The following is a 24,967-nucleotide window of genomic DNA, read 5'->3' as shown; positions in this document are numbered from 1 at the left end:
TGCTGCAGAGGCTGGTGTGGAAATGGAAATTGATGTTGTGATTTAAACAAGCCAGAAAAACGAGAGCAAAATGCACATTTCTTTCACCTGCAAATATTGATAAAATGCGCAAAATCTCAGACAAAATTTTACTCTTTTTCAAAATCTTTTGGGACAACAAAAATGATGTCTATTCACAAAATGCAAGAATAAAAACAAGAGATCAATTTTAAAATCAGTAGTTAAACGACATTTACAAAGCATTTCGTAGAGCTCCACAAATCTCTCCTCCAACCATAAAAGAGTTAACTGAGCTTTTCCTAACTTAAAACTTATATGTAAGGCATAAAATAAGCAATGTGACAGGTTTACTTTGTAATACCTAAAAAGGTAATACATTAAAACAACAATTTTAAACAAGTTTCTGATAGCAGGAAAGAAAAACTGAGTAAAAAAATTGTTGACTAAATTTGTCCTCTTTAAACAGATTTAGAGAAGTTTCTGAAATATTTACATATTGTAGACAATATATATTTTAACATGCAAGTATTTATAAAATGATATTTTTTATTCATGTTAGTTTCCCTCTATGTCAATTCATATCCCTAATTTCTAGTTGTGTATTTCATTTAAATATTTTTGCAAATAAGCATAACAAAGCTCAAGTATCTCTCCTAATTCAATTCCTTTTCTGATGATTTTGCCTTATTTGCTGTTTTTACATTTGGTTTGGCTGATTATTACATAGCATGATTAAACTCCCTATTTGAACTGATTTCCAGAATAACCAACGTGTATTTTATTGCCTTGTAGAGTCGCAAAGCTTGAAGGTCACAGATGCAACAGCAGCACAGAAACAGTACCGATACCGTAATACACAGTGTACAGGCGCTGCTAACGTATAGAGACAAACGGTCGGGTAGCTTGGTCGCTCTTTTGCCTCCCTCTTTCAAAAACTCCAGTGTAAAGGCGTTGCTTACAGTACTGAATAATTATATTATAAAAAAAAACAACCAAAAATATGAAATACTTCAGCTTTGAGTCCGTATAACCACAGCTTATGTAAGTGGATGTTCTCTATTGCTCTAAAATGAAATTTAAACGGCATCAAACAACATTCAGACCCACGATCTGATCGGTAAAATGACATTACCGCACCTGGACCTTCGTACCTGTACGTTTTACGATCAGTTGGGTTTTCTCGCTGAAATCCAAGCTGTCGTCGATCTCTTCCTCTGATTTTACAATGATTTCTTTAATGTCTGTCAATGTTTCTTCAGCAGGAGGTGACGGCTCGTTGGTGAACTCTCTCTGAGATGAAAGCGAAGACATAGTTGCTCCAGATAGTCATTTACGCAGCTCAAGCAAAAAATGTAAACAAAACTGGCTAACAGCTCCGTTAGCTTCCGTTGTTTCATTACGTGACGCACCGGAAGTACGTCATTCTCAGTTAGCTGAAATCCAACAGCCTGCATTACTGCCATCTTCTGGAGAAACTCGGTATTACCTGTTTTTCAAACGACCCCAGAAATATGCAGAGGTGGAAATAACTACATTCACCTAAATGACCTTTTGGGGAAAAAAAAAAAATATATATATATATATATATTTATATATATATATATATATATATTTTTTGATCCATGTGTGTATATATATACACACACACACACTTCCAGGAGTACTTTCAGTACACCATCCCTTTTACTTTTAATTGAGTAATAAAAATAAAATGGAGTATTGCTCCTCTTATTGAGTAAGATTTCTGGACACTACCCACTGTGAGTAACTTCACTGAATGAAGAATAAACGTGTTTTCACCAAAAATGCACCAAGCCCAGACATAGTAAACACCATAAACCTTGTTCTACCATGTATACACTACCTACTGTACATATTAGTTTTATATATTTTTATATTGAAAGGTTTTGATTTGATAAAGCATTTCTTATGCCTGAATTTTGTTTTGCTATTGTGTAATTTTCATTGTCAGATACCAGAATTTGTTTCAGGGAAAAATTTAAATAAATATTTATCGCATGTTCTGGTCAGATAGGCACTTAGGTACATTTTTATCAAATACTGCTTTGCTTTTGCTTCAGTTTGGGTAACACTTTACTTTTATTAACACATTATTCACAGACAATAAACACTCATATCATATCAAACACTCATATCAAAGGTTCAGGAATCCAAATAATCTGTTGAAGCAGCGTCATGAGGTGGAGCATCTTGACCCAGTTCTCACTTATTGTGCTTTGTCTGACTTTGTAGTCATGCCAGACGTCCTACAATGGTGTAAAGTGTACCTGGGTTGCACATAATTAGTGCATTATGTCTTGACATTTGCACAAAGCAGGATAAGAACCTTTTAAATATAGATTTTCATACATATTATTTTAACTTTCCTACCTTAGAGCTAATGTATGATCTTGTGCTTGTGAATGTGACAAACTGGATTTGTTTCTGCTTTCTAAATCTAATGACAGGCAGTTGTGGTGCCTAACCTCCACAAATACTGGGTGTCCATTTTTTTGCCTTCTGAAAAGAATAAAAGCAGACACAATACATGTAGAAAATGGTATGTTTTGCTTTAAAAACATCTTTAATTTATTAAAAAACTGCAAGCATTGTACACTATTAAATACATTACATGCTTAAAAATGTTTAGACATTTATGAAGGTATTTTTGCAATATTTGTTTTTAAATGTGAAGCTTTTTTACGTTTTGGTTACTTCAGGTTCTAAAAACGTGCCCAAGCTCCTAGATATTAAAAAACTTCAAAGCATTCACCAAATTACATCTTCTCATCTGTGTGAGTTCGCATGTGACAAATCAAATGAGCCCTTTGCCTGAAAGTATTTCCACAGGACAAACATGAGAAAGGCTTCTCACCTGTGTGGGTTCTCATGTGAACTGTTAAAAAGCTTTTCCGAGTGAAACATTTTTCACAGGTAGAACATGTGAAAGGCTTCTCACCAGTGTGAACCCTTAGATGAACTGTTAAAAAGCTTTTGCGAGTAAACTGTTTTCCACATGTGTTACACAAGAAAGGCTTCTCACCTGTGTGGCTTCTCAAATGAGATTTGAAAATATCTTTTTTGCTGAAACTTTTTCCACAAGTAATACATGAAAACGGTTTCTCAAGCGAGTGTATTCTCATGTGATACGTTAAGCTACTTTTTTGAATATAACTTTTCCCACAGATTTTACATGTGAAAGGTTTCTCACCTGTGTGAGTTCTTAGGTGAGTATTAAAACTTTTTTTTTGGCTGAATGATTTTCCACAGGTGATGCATGAAAAAGGCATCTCACCTGTGTGAATTTTCAGATGAGTTGTAAAGTTTTCTATCTTACAGAAATTTTTTCCACAAGTTACACAGTGGAACGACTTTTCACATGCGTGATTTTTTGTGTGATATATTAAATTGCCTTTCAAACTAAAACTCTTTCCACAATTTATGCATGAAAAAGGTTTTTCACCTGTGTGACTTCTCATGTGATAAGTTAAACTACTTTTTTGACCAAAACATTTTCCACAAAGAATACACGAAAAAGGCTTCTCCCCTGTGTGACTTCTGTTGTGATAAGCTAATTGACCCTTCTGGCTAAAATTCTTTCCACAGACCACACAGGAGAAAGGCTTCTCATCTGCATGAATTCTCATGTGAATCGTTAAATGGCTCTTTTGACTGAAGCTTTTTTCACAAATGCTACACACAAAGGGTTTCTCGCCTGTGTGAGTTCTCATGTGATCAGTTAAATGACCCTTTTGTCTGTAACATTTTCCACAGATTGTACATGAAAAGGGCTTCTCACCTGTATGAGTTCTCAGATGTCTAATAAACGTGCTGTTATGAAAAAATGTTTCATTACATGTTTTACAAGAATACCTGCTCTTACCTAAAGATATTTTTTTAACGCTTTTTTGTTTTGCATTGTCAACGTTGTTTTTATGCTCTCTGGTTTTCTGAAGTCTTTTATTTTGTTTTGGTAATTCTCCTCTTGTTGATTCTGAATCCTCTGGCATTCTTCCTTCCTGGTTCTGAGCTTCAGGAAGATCACAGGAGTTGTGTTGGTTCCTGTTTGGTGCTGATTCACTGCAGCATTTTTCCTCGTTAGTCAGCGTTGCCGTTAAGGTATCAGTCTGCTCTTTCAGCAAAAGCTGTTCTTCATCTTGTCCCACAAAGCCAGGATGAAATTCTTTCTCTTCCTCTTTTATCTGCACACACAGTATTTCCTCCTGCTCCTCTTTAATCGGGAGATGTTCCAGATCGTCCTGGTCTTCTTTTATTTGAAGATTTTCTGGTTCTCCTTGCTCCTCTTTTATCTGGTGATGCATTAGTTCCTCAGACTCCTGTTTTATTTGTGGACCTTGTAGTTCCTTCTGGTCTAAACCAGAGGTCAACTCCTGGATACGCTGGTACTGGTCATTAAAAATCTTCTCCCCCTGAAAATCGTAATGTTGAGGCAGGTCTGGAGAAAGAGAAAGAAAAGCAAAAAATAAAAGCTTAAAAAAGTAAGTAAAATACAGCAAAAGTTATATTAATTCATTAGTGCATCTGAAGACTATTTTCTCAGTTTTATTTAGTCCATATGTCTGCAACCTGGCTCTTACATCAGTACATAAAAATGATAACTTCAGTAGTTCAGCATCAAATTTCCACAACAAAATGACATTAAAGTACTGGTAATGTTTACTATTTTATTTCTTATTATATTCTTCCTTATTTCTTAATAATATTTTCTTATTATTAGACGTAAAACTATATGGAAACATCAACACCCCTTATCAGTGTAAAATATTTCTGTTCAGGTTTGAGCTGTCAGACTGATGAAATTTTCAAGCTGCATACAGTTATTGTACAATTTTATGTACAAAGAACATTTTAAATAAATATAAAAAAGGTCAATTGTTGTGGTTTCTTAACATTTTAATGATCAGTCCATGTATTGTAACTTTCTAGCTAAGCTCCTTCTGCAACAAGTTCCTACAAACAGAAAGTCGGTGGAATAGCCCTTTAATCCAGCTCGACATCAGTCGTAAAACTCCGTGTAGAAGCGCAACAGATACGGAAACACAATCAGCTTGACACGACAATTATCTCCTTAGTAAAACGTTATAATCGCTTGTGTCTCATGCCTGTTTGTTGTGAGGTGATCCGAGGAGTCCGGGTTAAATCCAGCAGTCCACTCTGACCATCCGTCTCTTCCTCGGACTTGACGATGATTTCTTCAAACTCTGAAGATGTTTCTTCGGCAGGATTTAGCTGCTCGTTCTGGAGCTGAACTGAAGACATGTTTTACTACAAACACTCACATATTCAGCCCGCAAACCTTTCTCGTTTTCAAGTTCGCTAGAGCTGAAGGAAAGCTAACGCTGCTCATGTTATGTTTTGGCTTTTCCATGTGTCACACTGATGCGCTACGGAAGAAACCGTAACGTCGTTTAGTTCCGCTTTGAATGTTGACTGCACTTATAAAGGACCCGTCTAACTTTGGCTGAAAAATATAAACTTAAACAACCAAGACGAGTCGAGACAACTTTTTATGGATTGTGTGGTGAACAGCACTTTTCCTTCATGTATTACACGATGTTATGAGAGCAGCAGACAAACACTGCACTCCACAGAAAAATAATTGTTTAAATCACTTGAATCGTTTCTAAAAGTGCATGGTCCCCATACTATCAACAACCTTACACAAAATATCACGTAGTCACAAAACTTGCTAATATAATATTAACACTTTACACTTTCTAAATAAGAGACAATTCAGTTTAATCCAATTCCGATGTAATATAACATTCCTTCATCATCTCCACAGATTTAGCTAATTTGCTAACCCATTATTATTATTATTTTTATTATTATTATTATTATTATTATTATTATTGTTATTATTACTATTATTATTACTAATAATAATGGTCAGTTTGAGTTATTCTGATGCTAATTCTACATTTTATTCTCATTGAAGCTGTTTTTTACTTGAGGTGATTTCTTTAATTTTGGGAGTTGGGCTAATACTTGTGAAACCGGTCTTATCTAACTTTGTGAAGGTCTAAAAATAAGTCATTGTTTCATTTTGTTTTGCCTTCAGAGAGGACGGCAAACCAGACCGACCCACCAGGTTATGTCTGCAGGTGTGTGATTACCTACAGTCCTATGGAAACTTTATTGCTAAATTTAACAACTTCCAGACAAAAACATTTCAGATGCCAAATCGTCAGTTCAGTGATCAGTCAGTCAGAGACCTGATCGTTGCAATCGGACTAGTTTTACTCTTTCATGTTATGAAAATGCTTTACTTTTGAACATGGCACCCATAACATTTTGATTAGCTGCTGTTCCTTATGCGTCACAAACGTGGTACTTTGCTCTGCTCCAGCAGCAACACATGTATTCTAAATAATTTTGTGTTTTTTTTTAATTGAGAAAACATCTTTCACAAATACAAAGGCAAACAAATGAACAGAATACAGGATATGAAAAAGTATTGCAGGGATGTGTACTTCCACAGTATATATTTTTGGTACAAAAACAAACAAACAAACAAAAAAAAGAAACAAAGAGCAGACGTTATAACAAATTAAAAATATTCAATGACCTATAACATTCATGTGTGTTCACATAGTGGACAAATATTTCAATTTCCTTAATCAAAGCTGCAAAAAGGGGTGAAGGTGGTGAACATTTACATTAGTTGCCAATCCTCTACTTATATTAGTATTTTTACCATGAAAACCAAACAGTGTGCTCATACCTTAGCAAAAAATTAACATTGCAAATTGGGGATTTTTTTGTTGTTTCCTCTCTTTCCTCTATTTCTCTGTCCAGCAGGAGGCGGTAAGGCGCCTTGCAGTTGGTCTGTCATGCGCTGTGAAGCACAAAGAGGAGGAGCAGAAGAAGACAAACTGAGGAATGGGATGAGATGGTGAAAGATACGACAGCAACGTTTATACTGGAGTCTTTTTGGAGACTCGTATCTTCTGCGATTCAGCTGCAAAAATGTCTTTAGTTCACCCCGAAACGGAGTTCATGAACGAACAGTTAACTTCCGCCGAAGAAACACCAGCAGAGTTCAAAACAATCATCGTAAAGGCCGAAGAGGAGGTGGATGATCAGCGCAGGCTGCTGGATTTAACCCGAGCACCCCAGATTATCTTACACCGAGTAGGTACGAAACACCTGCAGTCCTAACGTGCAATTAAGAAAGGAAATGGCTCGATGCAGTTTAAAGTAGTAGCTTTTTAATAACTATTTATAGATATAAACATGTCGGTAAAGGGAAAAGTAATCGTTAAAACGTTGTTAAAAGGACGTAAAATGAAGAGACCTGATTCACTGGCTTACTCCTCAGATGGCCTGATGGGGTTTAATACGGTTCGGTAAAGACGAACCGTATTAAACCGGACGGATGGGCGGTTTCATCCCAAAGGAAGCGATGTTATAACATTTTTTTAAGACCCTGCCTGATCGTGTTAAACAAAGCATATCGGCCTTCAAGCGCTACAGAAAACCTTGGCCTTAATCTGCAGCTGTTCATAGCGACCGTCTTACAAAGAGCAACACCCTCCTGCAAAAATATTCAGTATGTTAAAGCCTGTAAATCACGCCACTAGTGCATATAAGAAATAGAACAAAGTAGGATATGTTGAAATGTTGAGCTGAAATTAAGAAAATAACCAGAAATTCTCTACAATTTGTATTTTGTGAATTTTGAGAAATTACTTTTAATGGAAATACACAATCAGATACTTTGAGTAATACCTTGTTTATTATTGGTTGTGTTGTCGCCACACACCAATTTGTGACAGTAACTCTGAAAAAAAAAATTTAGAAAGTCACTGAACAGCTTAGCAGAAAAAATACAGATAAAGACTTGCAGTTGTGTCAACCCTCCAGACCATTCAGGTCTTCTGGTTCAAGTCTATTCCTGTATTGTTATATCCTTATTTGTAAGTCGCTTTGGATAAAATAATCTGCTAAATGCATAAACATAAACATTATGTTTGATAAACAACATATAATTCTTTAACTATTTTGTTCAGTACATTTTTTTTCAATCTTATTTTAAATCTGATTTTAATCGGTTTAATTTGGCCTGTAGTCAAGACACTGTCTCAGTGGTAGGGCCGGGCAATAAATCAATAATATATATCACAATAGACACATGATCAATATCAATAGACAATACATCTGATAGAATATTCAAAATATATATTTACTGAACTCTGAACCAGAACTGCACAGCATTCTGGGAGATGTAGGCAGAGGAAAGACTTCAGATGCTTAACCCTTCTTTCTTTTTCTCTCATTTTATTTCACTTAATTCATTATTATTTTTGCCGCTCAACCTCGCGGCCAACTAAGCGTGGGTGGCATCAACTGACTCACTCACTTTTTGGTTACCTAGCAACCCACTCATTCCATGGTTACTTAGCAACAACCTGTTGAGTAATTTGTTCAGCAGCAGTTTAAATTTCCACCACTGTTCCTCATAGCTGCTTAAAAATAAAAAAACAACAGCGTGGAGTAGGAGTTGCACCAATTAGTCGACTAGTCGATTCTTTTCTCTGCAATGACTTTTTTCTGGGCCAGTCGACTAGTCGCAATCACGTGACAAAACTGATTTTTCCAAGAAAATGAAAGACGGTGAACTAGATGAGTTCGTCAGAAAGCTCAAATTGTATAAAAATGTAAATAATTTACCAAAGAGAAGCTAAAAATTTCAGCATAGGCTACCGCAATAGGGGCGTTGCGTGGCGCAGTGGTTAGCGCGGCGCCCCGCATATAGAGACTTTAGACCGGGTAGTCTGGAGTCCGACTCCCGTCCTCTGTTTGTTGGGCCCATGGCTCTCTCCCCCGCTCTGCTCTCTCTGCCCCCTTACAGTCAGATTGCTGTCAAATAAACTAGTGCTGAAAAAAACCTTTAAAAAAAAAAGAAAAAGTCAGACCCAGCTTTGTGCAACGGACTTTTCTCTGCTGCTCACGAAGAATGATCTGTTTATTGTTCTTTTAATTCTGCATAATAGACTCAGTAAAAGCGGGGCAAGGGGGAAGATTCAATATTTGCCATGAATTTAGCTGATAAAGCCTTCAAGTAGTTGTGAAGCGTTTTGCGCTAACATCGCCATGACGTCACCGTGACAAGTCGACGTCGACTCGACTATTATCACGATGTGTCGACCTTAAAAAATATGAATTCGTTCAACCCCTAGCGTCGAGTGAAAACTGTGGATAAAAGAGGAATGGTCATGCCACCAGTCTGGCAGCATTTCAGATATTTGTAACAAAAAAACGAATAAATAATTATCAATATTGACAATTATTGATATCGACTGGTATCGACACTTGCACTTACGTTTTTCAGCCACATCGTCCAGTCCTATTGTTTACTCAGTTTTTACGATGATTATAGGACAATTTGTCTCAAATTCTATTTTTGATAAAAGCTTCTGTTTGCTTGCATGACCAGACTTCCTGCATCCTGATGATGTGAAGGAGGAGCGTCTGTTTAACCAAGAGAACATCTCTAATTTGGACCAGGAGGAACCAGAAGCCCCGAGGATAAAGGAAGAGCAAGAGGAGCTGCCATGTCAGCAGATAAAAGAAGAGCCGGGGGATCTGGCACATCAGGAGTTAAAAGAAGAGCAGGAGAGTCAGGAAATAGAGCAAGTCGTGGTGAAGTGGGAGACTGATGTCTTCATGGTGACTCCTACAAACAATCACGAAGAATCAGAAAGAGATGAAGAGCTGCAGCAAAATAATGATGAGCATCATCATAGTACAAAACAAAATCAACTCAATGAAACTCAAGATAAAAATGTGCTTTCTTGTAGAATTTGTGATGAAACGTTTACTGAAAACATTTTATTGATGAAACACTTGAAAATTCACACAGATGAGGGACTTTTTTCATGTAAGATATGTGGAAAAACTGCCAGTCGAAAATGTCATTTAGATGTTCACATGAGAACTCACACAGGTGAGAAGCCATTCTTGTGCAACCTTTGTGGAAAAAGTTTCAGTCAGAAAGGACATTTAACCATTCATACAAGAACTCACACAGGTGAGAGACCTTTCTCTTGCAAGATTTGTGAAAAAGGATTCATTGAAAAAGGTTTGTTGACTGATCACATGAGCGTTCACACAGGCGAGAGGCCTTTTCTGTGCAAGGTTTGTGGAAAAGATTTCCGTCTAAAAGCTGATTTACGCCGCCACACGATGACCCATACTGGTGGGAAGCGTTTCGCTTGTGTGATTTGCTTCAAAACATTTTGTCGTAAAGGCCGTTTGACTCTTCACATGGAAAGTCACACAGGTGAAGACCCTTTCTCGTGTAAGATTTGTGGAGAAGGTTTCTGTGAAAAAGATTTTTTAACTGAACACATGAAAATTCACACTGGTGACAGGCCTTTCCCTTGTAAGATTTGTGGAAAAAGCTTTAGTCGAAAAAGTAGTTTAACCGTTCACGTGAGAACTCACGTTGCAGAGAAGCCTTTCTCCTGCGAGATTTGTGGAAAAGGCTTCTGTGCAAAAGCTTTTCTTAATCTTCACATGAGAGTGCACACAGGTGACAGGCCTTTTTCTTGTGTCATCTGTGGAAAAACCTACACTCAAAAAAATCATTTATCTGTTCATTTGAGAACTCACACAAGTGACAGGCCTTTCTCATGCACACTGTGTGGGAAAAGTTTCCAATACAAACAGTCTTTAACGGAACACCTGACTATTCACACAGGTGAGCGGCCATTCTTGTGCAAGGTGTGTGGAAAACGTTTCCGTGAAAAATGCCATTTAACCGTCCACATGAGAATTCACACGGGTGAAAAACCTTTCTCATGCAATGTTTGTGATAAGCGTTTCTGTAAAAAATGCCATTTAACCGTCCACATGAGAATTCACACGGGTGAAAAACCTTTCTCATGCAATATTTGTGAAAAACGTTTCTGTAAAAAATGTAGTTTAATTCTTCACATGAGAAATCATGCGAGTGAGAATTCTGTCTCTTGCTAGACATGATGACTCATAAAGGTGAGAAACATTTTTGTGTGTGATTTGTGAAAAATGTTTGAAAAAAAGTTGACTTGACTGTGAAAATCAGCAGTTAAAAAAGTAAATTAACTACATTATTTAAATAGTCAACAGGAAAGCTTTATTAGAAACAAACTAGAAAATATCTCAAACAAAAACCTTTCTCACAAAACACTCCTGTCAGAGATCATTTCCTCTCAGATCTTCTTTTGTCATTCATAAGTCATAAATCAAGTGAGCAATAAAAAATGTCAGGAAACTAATGAAAGGTTGAAATGTCTGATACTTTAAGAAACTGTTTCCTGGTGTCAGTTTTCAAAGTTTGACCATATAGATAAAATGTAACTGTTTTTCAAGGAAAAATCACTAAAATCTGCAGCTCCCCTTCTGATAATGTAACCTTTGAACTTTAATTGACGACATTCAGGTGTAAAATTCCTGCTGCAGTTGTTTTTCGTGTAGATTTTCATCTTTTTGTGATGGATCAATGCCAAAATTTAGCTTGGAGACATAAAAACGTTAACTTTTTTTCTCTCTTACTAACAGTTTTTGAGAAGTGAAATTAATCAGGGTATTAAAATGTCTGTACTTGTGCAGCATTTTATTTAGTCGTGAGGACTCTGAAACGCTTTACTCTACATTAAGTCATTCACTCATTCATGCACACATTCAGACGCTGTTGATTTAACTTAATGTTGACATAAATCTAAAGGTCTGTTTGACAATTACTTGTTTATTTTGAAGTAATCACTCACAGAGCTAAGTTACTCTAAGCTAATTCTGTGTGTTTATATATGCTAATGAGGATTTAAACAATATGTTTAATGTTTTAAATTGCGTACAAAGCATATGAATGTTATTGGTATGGTTTACTAATGCTTCATTTGTTCATTGAGCACAGGGTTTTTTTTCTGAATTGTACATGAAAACCTGCACGGTTAAAGTGAATGAATTAACATAAAATTAAATAAAATTGAGTTTTCAAATAGTTTAGATTCCTTATTTTTGTGAATTTGTTTTCCATTTTCATTTGAATAAATGTAAACAGCAGCATTATTTCTGGAAGCCAGAAATGATGCGTGCTTTTTCCAAAACACGAGAAAGTGAAAAAAAAAGGTTTTGTTTTTTATTTACATGAAAAAAATATATGTGCAGAGTTATTCATACTCTTAACATTAATCAATGGAAAATATTCTATTGGTTAGTACAGCAACCAATAATCTGGGATATTACAGACTTCCATAGTAGATGTCTCTGCTGCCTGGTGTTTTTGTTTAATTGGTAAATTGGTATGTTGTTATGTTGTTGGTAAATGTTGTGTCTCATTAATGACAAACTACCGTTTCTGGACATTAGGTGGCTGGATATTCATTTAAATATTGTAAAAACAGTCTTTATAAATGATAGCAACTGTTTAAAGGAGTATAAAGTCCATAAAAGAGTTTTGAATCACCTCAGCTACACATCTAAATAACATATATAAATGTAAATGCATAATTAAGTATGTATTTAAAAAATATAAGGGAGAACTTTTATTTAGTAAAGAATTAAATATTTATTTCTCTGTTCACCATCCCATCCAGTAGGAGTCAGTGATGAGCCTTTCAAACGGTAGAGATTAACCCGAGCGGAAGATTTTGTTTCCGGGTGAAATTTCTCTCCATGTTGTGCAGCGAGACGCTTTGGGAGGAACAACGCGCCAGCGTCGTACTTTGTTGTATTTCTGTGTTACTTTGAGGAAGGAGTAGGTGAGTCTTATGGAGACTGAGTGTCTTCGGTTCATCTTCAGATATATTTCATTAAGCAGTAGTTAAGATCCACACTATATGAAGAAATCAATCGTCGAGTCCGAGGAAGAGCTCGACCGACACTAGGTAATCTAGCGAACAGATTTGAAACATCGGTGTTGAGAACATTTTGGAGAAGCTGTTGAATGCAGTTCCGATGTTTGTATTCTCGCCACTATTCCGTCTCAGATTAGGTATAAACGAGTTTTCGTGTATCCGAGGCTATCAGTAGATGGATTCAACAATTTTGTGCCACTTCCGACTTGGAAATAAAACAATAACACCCCTTGAAGTTGTTATTGCCAATAGCAAAGTCTCCGTTCGCACCGTTCGTTTGGTATCCAATATGGCTGCCCGTCTGCACAATGCGGTGTTAGTTTGCTGTTTATTAGCGTTTTTGATGGCTTATTTCGCATCAAACCGATTACACGCATACTAATCTAGTTTTTAACAAATCCCCCCCAAGTGTTTTGTCTCCAGAAAACAGAGAGAAATATGTCGTCATCGGGATTGTGTTGCTAACATTAGCCACCCTTCATCTATATTGGAACGGTTAGACATGTTTCATGCGGAATATTAACAAGAATGAAAGGCTAAATATGAAATAATATAAAGTTGTAAGTAACCAGTACTATGAAACCTGTTTGACTTACTTGAACCATGCGGCTTATGCGAAGATGCGGCTTTTCTGTGTGTTTTTTTTAACCGCCAGGGGGTTCGTTAGCAAGAAGTGAAGAAGAAAGCTCCGATTTTCATTTAGCACAAATCCCATGGTAGCAGCAGGCACGAAGGAGATTTTCTTTCAAACTCATACCTCCTCATCATGGAAACCACACGAAGAACGTCTTATGATGCCGCTTTTAAGTTGAAGGCTATCGACCTGGCAGTACTGGAGGGAAATAGAGCCGCTGCATTTAAGCTCGGCGTGAACGAATCCATGATTCGGCGTTGGAGACAGCAGGAGGTAGAACTCAACAAATGCCAAAAGACGAGAAAGGCTTTCAGAGGAAATGAAAGCAGGTGGCCTGAACTTGAAGATGCTCTTGAGGATTGGGTAAAAACTCAGAGAGCAGGCGGCCGAGGTGTATCCACCGTGCAAATCCGGCTGAATGCCAAATCAATTGCCCGCCAAATGAATATTGACAATTTTAATGGAGGACCGTCCTGGTGTTTTAGATTTATGAGAAGAAAGAACCTGTTCACCAGGGCACGGACGACTCTCTGTCAGCGACTGCCCCCGGACTACCAGGAAAAAGTTACACATTTCCGACAATTTGTTGAAACAAAGATCGTGGAGAACGCCATCGGACCAGACAACATTATAAATATGGGTGACGTGCCATTGACATTTGATATGTCTCTGACCAAGACTGTAAACAAGACGGGCGCATCATCCATTTTGGAGAAAACCAACGGACACGACAAGATACATTTCACCTGTGTCCTGGGCTGCACCGCTTCTGGAAAAAAACTCCCCCCAATGGTGATTTTTAAACGCAAAACTATGCCGAAAGACCAACTCCCGAAGGACATTGTAGTTAAAGTCAACCAGAAAGGACGGATGACAGAAAATCTGATGAAGGACTGGTTAATGGAGTGCTACGGAAAGCGCCCAGGGGGACTTTTTCACCGGCAAAAAGCGCTGCTTGTTTTGGACAGTATGAGGGCCTACATCACTGATTCGGTGAAAGAAGTCATCAAGAGAACCAGCTCGATTCCTGCTGTTATTCCTGAAGATACAACGAAGTATTTGCAACCCCTTGACATCAGTGTGAATCGAGCATTTAAAGCAGCACTCAGGGCTGAATGGGAGGCTTGGATGAGTAGCGGGGATAAATCCTACACAGAAACTGGTCGAATGCGAAGAGCGTCGTTTTCTGAGGTCTGTCGGAGGATCCTAACAGCGTGGAGAAGAGTGAATGAATCCACCATCATCAATGGGTTCCAAAAGGCTGGACTGCTGCGTGAAGAGGGCACCACAGCTTCAGAGCCAGCTTTACCCCGGGATGACAGCCGCACGGAGAGTAACACTGACATAGAGACAGAAAAGGTATGTGACGAAGCTGTTCAACTCCGACACTAAAGAAGATGACTTCAGTGGTTTCAGAGCGCAGGAGGAAGATGAATAAACCAATCAATAACTTTTCTGTTTTGTTTCATCAGTACTTTTACTATGTTACAGGCACCGTTCGGAAATTACCGTAATCAGTTAATTTAAAGTTAAACTTGGCAATTTTTTCTTTTTTTTTTTTTCAACCTTAATACATTTGTTTACAAATTAATGTGATGGTGAATTGAGCTGTTATGACTCAAACTTTGGGTTGTCTGTCCCCTCTGCTGCGTCGTTGTGGTGGTATCAGCGGCTTTCAATCAAATTTTATTTGTATAGCACATTTTAGCAACAAGGCATTTCAAAGTGCTTTACATCATAACAAACACAAAGTCATGCAACATAGAATCAACAATCAAAACATTACATTAAGTCCAGTGCCATCGTTAAATTGCTACTCGATTGTTCTTCAAAGGCAACTCTAAACAGGTGTTTTTTTTTAGTCCAGATCTAAAGAAACTCAGTGTCTCAGCTGTCTTGCAGCATTCTGGAAGTTTGTTTCAGATTTGTGGTTCATAGAAGCTGAATGCTGCTTCTCCATGTTTGGTTCTGGGGATGCAGACCAGAACCAGAAGACCTGAGATGTCTGGAAGGTTGATACAACAACAACAGATCTTTAATTTATTGTGGTGCTGAACCGCTTAGTGATTTATAAACTAACAACAGTATTTTAAAGTCTATTCTCTGAGCTACAGGGAGCCAGTGTAGGGACTTTAGAACTGGTGTAATGTGCTCTATTTTCCTGGTTTTAGTGAGAACACCAGCAGCAGCATTCTGGATCAGCTGCAGCTGTCTGATTGATTTATCTTATATTTGTACTTTTCCAGTTTTTTTTTTGTTTTTTTTTTAACTTTATGGTTTATAGTCCGGAAAATACAGTACTATGAAAAATTTAGATTGCAGCTATATCTGCTGTGTACTTGTTGATCCACTGTATTTCTATGTATATTATTTAATGTTTGGATGCTAAATAATGCATTTGTCTATGCATAGACTAAGGAAAGTGTGGTTTATTTGACCTACTATAATGTGCTTTCTATTTTTTTCTGTTTTCCTTTCTACAACTATAGTATTATGGTGAAATGGAGCAGCGGAGCAAGCAAGAGAGGAACGTCAGTTCGCACCAGAAGAAAGCAGAACCTCTGCAGGTTAAAGAAGAGCAAGACGGGGAAGAACATCAACAGATAAGGGGGCATCAGGAGGAACGAAATCCCCCACTACTTAAAGAAGAGCAGCAGGAGTTTGAAGCTTCCCAAATAAAAGAGGAAGAAGAGGAACTCTGTGTCAGTCAGGATGAAGATCATCTTTTGCTGAAGTGGAAGACGTATACCTTTGAGGTTTCTCCTGTAAACGAAGAAAAATACCACCTTGACCCGGACAGAAACCAACTGGACTTCCAGGATGCTGCTGAAGCTGAGAACCAGGTTCAGGAAGAAAACGACTCACAATTAAGGCAAGACAAAGCTCTGGAACCAAACGGGAAATGTTGGAAAAATCTGTTCTCTGGAGAAATGCATGATGGGTTTTTTTCTCAAGATGACTCCAAGACGAAACGCATGAGAATTCACACAGGTGAGTTGCTTTTCTATTTAATGGAACATCCTTGATTACAAAAAATATTTACTTGTCATATGACAATACAAATATTTGTTTTTATATAACCCATGATTTTTTTAAACTAATGTCATCTAGTACAGACACACTACTTCCAGTGTGCATGTACTCTACTCATACATGCTGATGCATAAACAAACACCTTCGCTAATCCGCTCATAGCCTTCTTTGCTAACTTTGAAAACGTTTAGTGCAATTAGCTTCCCCTAAATAAATTTTTACAGACAAATCCTAAAGAGCTATTTTAATTATTTTGTAAACTTTCAGTTGAAAAAAGTTTACCAAAGAAAAAAATAGTAATTTCGTTGAAGATAAGTTGTGATTGGTTGACACAACGCGCCAACGGTGGTTAGCTTACCATGTGTCATGTGACAAGACGTGATTGTTCGACTCAGTGGTGGGAAGCTAAACGAAGCATTGTGTAAAGCTGCAGTCTTCCGTTGTTTTCAGCTCGCTTACAAAGCGTTTATTTTGTGGATGAACCGCGTGTAGAAGAGGAGTCGACAACAACGGCTGTAGGTGAGGCAAAGTTCGCTGAGGTTGAGAGCCTGGAGTCTCACCCGTGGCCCCACCTGAAGGACTACTTTTTTTTCGAGGCCAGGGATAAGTCCAACGAAAAAACCCTCCACTTCCAGTGCGTCCTGTGCCAACCCAAGAAGATCACCATCAAGGGACAAGCGAAGAGTCTGTACAATTTAAAGTCGCATATCAACCGGAAACATCCGGCGCATGCCACCCAGTTCGAGGAGGATATCAAGGCCGGCTCTTCACGTGGGAAACACAGGTTATCTGTTAACAGCAGCGCTAGTAGCCAGTCATCACAGCCATGTGCAAAGAGAGCGCGGCATCCCAGCTTTGGTGAGACTTCTTCCAAAACTGCTGGAACTGACGTCAGCCAGTCTATGGTGGACAAACAGATTGTGGACTTGTTTGTCCACAACATGCTACCGTTACATGTAGTGGAATCCCCCACCTTTGTTGGCCTGATAAAGATGTTGAACCCCAGCATGACGTCTATGTCCGGCTGCACCCTGAGCAGGAGCATCTTGGCTAGCCATGATCAGCTGGAAGAGTATCTCATAAGGTATTTGTTAATCAGTTTTCTTATTTTTAGAATGATGTAGTTTATGGTTTAATGATTGTCTAGTTTGACTTTGTGTAACGCAGTGTAATAAAAGAATAAGCAACGTTATATACAAAGAAAATAAATTTAAAACAAAAGCAAACAAAGAAAAACGATAGCAAAGTATAGTTACACGTTAATGTCATATTACATCACAACAGTTGACAGCAGACAAATAGATTGGCCTTATATTCTGACCTTCCTCCATTCAGAGGTGGGTAAAGTACACAAAAATTGTACTGAAGAAATAATAGCACTGCTTTAACATATTTTTACTCTAGTAAAAGTAAAAAGTAGCTGTTCATGAAGCTACTTAAGAGCAAAAAACTAGTTGGTAAAAAAGGCTACTGAAGTACTGAGTAACTAATCAGAATATTTGATTTAATATTCTACAGTGATGTCATCAGAAAAAATATGAAGTTATATGAATAAAAAAAAACCTTTACAAAAGAACTAATTGGAGAGACAGAATGAACAGGGTTTTTCTAAGTGTTTGATTTTTTTCACAGCGCAGTGTGAAAGCAAATCACACCAACTAAAATCATAATTCTACATTTGTAAACAGGAGTTTGGTCCTCAATCGAACTGAGTCCACCGGACTGCAATGTTTGAAAACACAGTTACAGTCAACCAACATCTGTAATCAGTGTCCCTATTAACCTTTTACAAATTAAGGTGGTTATTACTTTCTATTTTGTTTCATTAGGTGATGTTACATATCCATACATTTATTCAGTTTATCTATTAATAGTCATTTACATGCAGAAAGTTACAGAGCACAATAACACGTATTTACCACCATTGCAACAAAAACACTCAAATTAACCAATTAATATTTGTGTCAAATAATATACCAAGAAGGATGGTTTACACTGAAGATCGTATGTGTTGCAATAAGCAATTAATCATTTAGTAATTTACTCACATGTTGCTAAAATGAGCTCAATTTCTATTCCGATGAACAATATCATATGAGAGATTAGTTTTTGATTTTGTATGTTGTGCTCTACTTTATCTATACAGTGTAAATTTATGTTAAATATTACTTATTTGTCTTTAAATGCAGATTGCTTGAGGACATCCCCTGGGTTGCGACCACTGCGGACTGCTGGTCTGCCCACAACAAGTCCTACCTGGGCATGACGGCACATTGGCTGGACCCCAAGACTCGCGCAAGACGGCACGCGCTCTTGGCCTGGACTCGGGTCAAAGGTCATCACTCCTCCGATGTTCTCGCCCAGGCCATGCTAGTTACCCATTCCAAGTTCAATCTGCAAGACAAAGTGACCAGAACTACGACGGACAACGGTAAAAACTTTGTGAAGAGGTTTGTGCAGTTTGGTGCAGAAGCCGAGTTCTTGCCAAACATTCCTGAAGCCGCTGCCGATTCAGAAGAAGATTGGATCCAGGATGTGGATCCCGAGGCTGGAGGCGTGGAGTACATCTCCGTTGATGCCACTCTTGACAAGTCCAGCAACCTGGGCCTTGAACTGCCAACGCACATGAAGTGTGCAGCTCATTCTTTTAATTTGGTAGCCAGCGTGGACGCCAGTGAGGCTCTGAACTGCGCTCTGTTCAGGTCAGCCTACAGGAAGACCATGTCCAAAGCTCGGGCGCTGTGGAACCTGCAGAGCCGCAGCACGGTGGCGGCAGCCTGCATATTTGATGCGTTGAAGAGGAGGTTGGCGGTCCCCACCGGTACCAGATGGAACTCAACTTATGACTCTGTTGTAGTCCTCAACAGCCTGCTTGAGAAAAACAGGGATGCTGTGAACAGGGTGATGACGCAGCTGAAGCTGCAGACCTTCACCGACTCTGATGTCGGCTTCCTGAGTGAATACGGGCAGGTGATGTGTATCATCGCCAAGGCTTTGGATAAAATCCAGGGGGAGGACCAGGCCTATCTCGGTAGCCTTCTGCCAACAGTAGCAGCCACCGTGATGAGGCTGAAGGAGGTTAAGTTAAAGCGTCTGCTGCATTGCAGTCCTCTGGTGGACGCGACACTGGCAGGAATCTCTAAAAGGTTTGGGCCCCTCCTGGAAGACCTGGAGTGCCAGCTGGCTGCTGCCTTCCACCCCAAGTTTCGTCTGTTCTGGTTGGAGCAGTTCAATAACAGCCAGGTTGGCAGAGTGACCAAAGCAATGGAGGCGGTCGTACAGACAGCTCTGAGCGCGCTCAGTGAGGAGGGCAGTGACACCTCCTGCAATGAGGAGGATGAGGAAGACGATTTCTTCAGCAACATCACTCGGTCCTGTGACGGCAGGAGCCGCAGGTCGCTGAAGTGGAAGGCTCAGAACCTGGTGAAGACCTGGCTGGAGGCCGGATCCAAGGACGCCATGACGGATCGGGCCTTTCTGGGCGAACAGGTCTTGATCGACTTGTTCATCAAATATAACACACCCGTCCCATCCAGCGCTGCCGTCGGGCGCCTGTTCTGTCAAGGCAACGACGTTCTGAGGGTCAGCTTGTCGGATATTAATTTTGAGAGTCTGATGTTTATGAAGGGAAACCAGCATCACATCGAGGACATGACCAAGGCCCAGTTAGAGTAGTCGCACTGCAAAAACACAATGTTTTTACCAACTTTCTAGTCTAAATATGTTTCTAAGCTTGAAATAATACAAAACTATCTTATACATAACTTTTCAGCAAGCTAATGGATGTTTTTTTAAGTAAATAATTTCTTAGTATTGATGAAAAAGTACCAGTACCATTGGCAGATTATTTCACTTATTACATTTTTCTTGTGTTATAAGTGAAACTAGAACGTTTTCACAAACTTTAAGGAATTATTTACCTAAAGCCAAGCCCCTATATCTTGCTGAAAAGTTACTTATAAATTAGTTTTGCCTTATTTCAAGTATTTGCTCTACTTGGTAAAAATGTATTTTTGCAGTTTAGTTAAAGACACATTTGAAATAAAATTAAACGTTTATTTTTTGTACTCTGTTTACACCATTTCATGCATGCTTTTCGTTTTGATGTTTTCAAACGAGTAAAGCTGTTTTGTTTCATTTTATTAATTTACTTATGCATGTAGTCTTGTTGAATTGATGTTTTGTTTTCAACGGCAAATAAAGCGACTGAAAACAGTTAAATTTGATTCTGTTCATCTGTGTACATCACTTGATCTTGGCATCATGTGTCTTTTTGTGGAACTAAAAGGTACCGAAATAAAAATTAGGGTCATTATCAATATCCTGTATTAAAATTGCAGTTATAGCCAATGTTTAAAAATTTTAAATACGTATGATTTATTACAGGTGCAGTCCTGAGAATTCTGAATCAATTCAAAATGCTCAAAAATTTATTTTAGTCTGTTTAATTTTTTTGTAAAAATTAAATTTGAATAATTTTTTTACTTAAGAAATTGCCTTACAGCGCAACTAACCGAATACTGATTATTTAAGTAAGAGTTTTGTGCAATCCCCATCCTCCTTTTTTTTTTGTTTTACGCTCTGGTCTCTTTACTATTTGAAACTCTAAACTATTTGCTTCAGATTCAAAAGGTGGTGCAAATATATCATGGAGAAACATTTGTGACATTCCATCAGAAGTGTGAACATTTTAACAACAGATGCAGTGTATCGGTAATGTTGAAATTCTTTGTAGCTACGACTTTATTTACATGCATCAAAAAGCTAAATTTTACCTCCATGCAACATAATTGGACATTTCTTTAGCTGTGGCACGTTTGGTGAAACATTAGTTTTACAAATTTCTTGAAAAACCTTTTAAGGTCTTCAGGTTTTTCTTAACATTGTTCAGAAAAGGATTGAAAGTTTCAAATCTTCAGTGATGAAGACATTTGGTGGAAAACTGGAGCCACGTTCTCCACCCGTGATCCGCTCCATTGCAGTAAATGACATTTATTCTGTACCCAGAATCCATTGCTTCAGTTTAAAACCTACTTATGTCCTGTGTGCTTTTCGACTGAAGCCCTGATGTGGTCAAGTAGGCAAAATCAGCAACAGAGTTAGCAAAACGCAACAAGTATAAAACTGAAACAATGAGCGAAAAGTCTGTCCAAAGGCTCACTTCCTGAAGTTCAACCGTACAGGTACGTGTGGAAAAAAAACCAAAAACAAATTTGTCCCTATTGTGTGATGTTGGTTTAAATGAATGTGTTTTAATTATTTATAAATCACATTTTAATCAGCACCTTTCTGTGTTGATTAGACCGTCCCACGTTGTTCAGAAGACAAACATCTCAACGTCAAAGCAGTGAAACACAGGTGAGAAAATTCACACACATAAATTGCTAAACAATGTTTTTAAAAAAGTATTCACCCCCTTGGACGTTTTACCGCTTTTAAAAATTAGTCATGATCAGTTAAGTTTGACTTTTGAAATGTTAAACCTAAAATAATTCACTACATAAATATTTACGCCATTCAAATTGGTATTTAGCAGCTGCACCAATCACAGCACTGAGTCTATGTGGATATGTCTCAATCAAGAACATCTAGATGCTTTTTCTCCATTCTTCCTGCTAAACTGTTTAAGCGTTGTCAATCATACTCTGTGTTGCGCTGCTCATCCCCACTACTACGCTGCAGCTAGCACATCCTGTTGTGATTGCCAGGTAGCAAAGCCATGTATGATGGTCAATAAACGGTTTTCCTGTAACAGTAAGTTGTTTCTCCACTATTAGAACAATTAGGAGCGAGGACAGGAGATTGATTGACGGCACTAAGACCCTCCTCTTGGGCTCTTATTGGTTGTTTTTGGTCAGATGGCAATAGTAGCTCAGGGAGGAGATCAATCTTTTCACAGATTATTTCATATTATACTGTCTCAAAATTATAGTTTTAACAAAAATGTAAACAAAAAACATTTTTTTAAATAAAAGTTATACACTGCAGCTTTAAAGTTTTTTTCTTTTTGTAATTTTATTTGCCAAAACAACCAAATTTTGTTGATCATGACTGATTTGTAAAAACAATAATATAGGTCAAACATTCAATACTTTTGATCGGCACTGTAAATGACAAGCAAATGAGAAAATGAGTGGTTTTATAAAAATACAAGGCAATGCAGAATAGAAATAAAAACTATATACAACTTTGTGAAAAGTACAATAAAAACAGCATACTGCAGATTTGTACCTCTACATTTAATAATAATAATAATAATAATAATACATTTTATTTGTATGGCGCTTTTCTAAACACACAGAAATCAATATTAACACAGACTTAAATATTTAATCATATTTAAAACCAGAACCTCATCATCATCATCATCTGCTTTCTGCAGGACGTCAGGCTTCGAACCAGAGTCCCACCAGTGGAAAGCGATGACAGCTGCCTCAGTGACAGCGACGACAGCGATGAGGACAACAGACCTAAACCAGGCGATGAAAGCAGCAGTGATGAAGACTCCGACAGCTACAACGATCCAGCTGCCAGCACCAGCGCCGCTACCCCATGCGCTCCACCGGCCTCTGCTGAAACGAGACAGCGGCGAAGGTTGTCGTGGGAGACGGTGCAGTCAGAGTTCTCTGCGAAAGACGTCCCAACGTGGCAAGGTTCCCTTCCCGTGTCTCATGGGTTCTCTGATGAAGCCAGAGAACCCATTCAGTATTTCCGGGACTTCTTCGACGCGGATCTTTTGAATATTATTGTAGAACAAAGCAATCTGTATTTCACTCAAGAAAGCACACACAATCGTTACACTGGCCTCAAGCTCGATCGAAATGAACTCGAGCAGTTTATCGGGACTTTAGTGTACATGAGTGTTCTACATCTTCCAAATTCGGGAATGTACTGGTCCAGTGAGTGCCGAGTAGAATATGTGGCTGATGTGATGACCCGGGAGAGATGGAAGAAGGTTAAGGAGTTCCTTCATTTCAACGACAACAGCACCATGGCCGCCAACAGCGGAGACGCTCTCTTCAAAATTAGGCCGGTTTTTGATTCACTTCTCCAAAAGTTTAACAGCCTCCCTAAAGATCAGATGCTGTGCATTGCTCAGCAAATGGTCCCTTTAAAATGCGATTCTAGTCTGGTGCAATATATCCCTAAAAGGTTCCGCAGATGGGGATACAAGATCTTTGTGTTGTGTGATACAAAGGGCCTGATTCACTCGTTTGATGTATTTACAGGGAAAATGGATCCTCTACCTGGAGAACCAGACATTGGGGCAAGTGGAAACATTGTCCTGAAGCTTGCACAAGTCATCCATGGTTCTGTCAATCATCTTTTGTATTTTGACAGTCATTTTACGTCCTTTGATTTGTTTGCAGCTCTCACAAACAAGGGAATACCAGCCCTTGGCGCTGTTGAGCAAAATGGCCTCCAAGGCTGCAGTTTTAGCACAAACTATGAGATGAAGAAGAAGGGATTGGGGTCGTTTGAAGAGAAAAGGGCTGCCGTCGACGATTTGGAAATAAGAGCAGTCAAGTGGTTTTACTATAGGGGGGTGATCCTTGCTAGCACCTTTGCTAGTGCCCAGCCTGTGGCCAACATCCAAAAATGGAACAGAAAGTTGAAGCAAAAAAATTCAGTGGAATATCCAAACATCATCAGCCTGTACAACAAGTTTGTGGCCGGCGTCGATGCTCTTGATGTGCTGATTACATCCTATCGCACCCAGATTAGGTCCAGGAAGTACCACCACAGGTTGTTTTGTCATTTCCTCGATATGGTCATTGTGAACAGCTGGCTGTTATACAAACGTGATTGCGAATCGCTGGGTATTCCAAGACTGAGGCAGAAGGACTTTCTTGCTTTTAGGGTTTCAATTGCACAAGCTCTTTTCATGCAAGGCAAAGACCTGTCCAAGAAGAAGAGGGGGTGGCCTTACTTTGACGTCGAAAGTGAATTTGAGAAGAAGAAACGTCGAGGCCCAGCTAAGGATATTCCGACACTGCAAGTGCGATCAGATGCCGTGGGTCACTGGCCGGTGGTGGAGAGCGGACGGCAACGCTGCAAGATGCCTCAGTGTAAGGGCCAGACTGTCTTCAAATGCTCAAAGTGCAAAGTGCACTTGTGCATCAAGAAGAACAAGAACTGTTTTCGACAATTTCACAAGTAACTCTTTTGTTTGTTGGTTTTCTTTCTGCAAACAAGGGGATACCAATCCTCTTCTATGATTGCAGCAAAAATGATTGAACACACGCTGTTGTTCAACTTCCACAATCTGTTTCAACAACATCAATAAAATACTCTACATATCAGAGACTGGAAAATGTATTTATTTACAATCACAGGGGATGCTGAAATGTATAATTCCTAAATTTAGATTGACTATACTCAGCAAATTTTGATTTAAAATTAATTCAGCCGGGCAGCTTTTTCTTTTCTGATTCCT

The 24,967-nt window shown here is 38.5% G+C and overlaps 3 protein-coding genes across 7 annotated transcripts; 2 read left to right on the top strand and 1 right to left on the bottom strand.

Moving 5' to 3' along the window:
* Nucleotides 1-2,553: 2,553 nt before the first annotated feature.
* Nucleotides 2,554-5,399, bottom strand: LOC102224976 (gastrula zinc finger protein XlCGF57.1-like). The gene is made up of 2 exons (XM_023344631.1): nt 5,124-5,399; nt 2,554-4,456 (listed from the first exon to the last, which is right to left on the bottom strand). Exons 1-2 carry the CDS (start codon nt 5,278-5,280, stop codon nt 2,778-2,780), a joined length of 1,836 nt encoding a protein of 611 aa, XP_023200399.1. The 5' UTR covers nt 5,281-5,399; the 3' UTR covers nt 2,554-2,777.
* A 1,485-nt stretch (nt 5,400-6,884) lies between these two features.
* LOC106700115 (gastrula zinc finger protein XlCGF57.1-like) lies at nt 6,885-11,982 on the top strand. Its single transcript, XM_023344643.1, has 2 exons — nt 6,885-7,159; nt 9,461-11,982. The coding sequence occupies exons 1-2, from the start codon at nt 6,991-6,993 to the stop codon at nt 10,999-11,001; spliced, it is 1,710 nt and encodes a 569-aa protein (XP_023200411.1). The 5' UTR covers nt 6,885-6,990; the 3' UTR covers nt 11,002-11,982.
* A 685-nt stretch (nt 11,983-12,667) lies between these two features.
* Nucleotides 12,668-24,835, top strand: LOC102224454 (pogo transposable element derived with KRAB domain). Of its 5 annotated transcripts, none has more exons than XM_023344596.1 (5): nt 12,668-12,767; nt 13,519-14,856; nt 15,987-16,488; nt 21,833-21,888; nt 22,913-24,835. In XM_023344596.1, the coding sequence occupies exons 2-5, from the start codon at nt 13,630-13,632 to the stop codon at nt 24,689-24,691; spliced, it is 3,564 nt and encodes a 1,187-aa protein (XP_023200364.1). In that variant the 5' UTR covers nt 12,668-12,767; nt 13,519-13,629; the 3' UTR covers nt 24,692-24,835. The 5 variants fall into 5 exon arrangements, with proteins under 5 accessions (XP_023200364.1, XP_005813450.1, XP_023200365.1 ...); XM_005813393.2 differs by lacking the exons at nt 21,833-21,888; nt 22,913-24,835 and adding exons at nt 16,981-17,614; nt 18,720-20,320; XM_023344595.1 differs by lacking the exons at nt 12,668-12,767; nt 21,833-21,888; nt 22,913-24,835 and adding exons at nt 12,774-12,893; nt 16,981-17,614; nt 18,720-20,320.
* The last annotated feature ends 132 nt before the right edge of the window (nt 24,836-24,967 follow it).

Source organism: Xiphophorus maculatus, chromosome 13 (assembly GCF_002775205.1).
Source record: "Xiphophorus maculatus strain JP 163 A chromosome 13, X_maculatus-5.0-male, whole genome shotgun sequence".
Classification (NCBI taxonomy): Eukaryota; Metazoa; Chordata; class Actinopteri; order Cyprinodontiformes; family Poeciliidae; genus Xiphophorus; species Xiphophorus maculatus.
Note: the sequence above shows the minus strand (reverse complement) of the source record. Positions and strands in the feature narration are given on the sequence as shown.

Coding starts and splice junctions, on each gene's coding strand:
- LOC102224454 (XM_005813393.2), top strand. CDS start 13,630: ATGGAAACCACACGAAGAACGTCTTATGATGCCGCTTTTAAGTTGAAG. Junction 14,857..15,986: donor CTGACATAGAGACAGAAAAG/GTATGTGACGAA, acceptor CTACAACTATAG/TATTATGGTGAAATGGAGCA. Junction 17,615..18,719: donor CTGGAAGAGTATCTCATAAG/GTATTTGTTAAT, acceptor CTTTAAATGCAG/ATTGCTTGAGGACATCCCCT.
- LOC106700115 (XM_023344643.1), top strand. CDS start 6,991: ATGTCTTTAGTTCACCCCGAAACGGAGTTCATGAACGAACAGTTAACT. Junction 7,160..9,460: donor GATTATCTTACACCGAGTAG/GTACGAAACACC, acceptor TTGCATGACCAG/ACTTCCTGCATCCTGATGAT.
- LOC102224976 (XM_023344631.1), bottom strand. CDS start 5,280: ATGTCTTCAGTTCAGCTCCAGAACGAGCAGCTAAATCCTGCCGAAGAA. Junction 4,457..5,123: donor GATCACCTCACAACAAACAG/GCATGAGACACA, acceptor CTCTTTCTCCAG/ACCTGCCTCAACATTACGAT.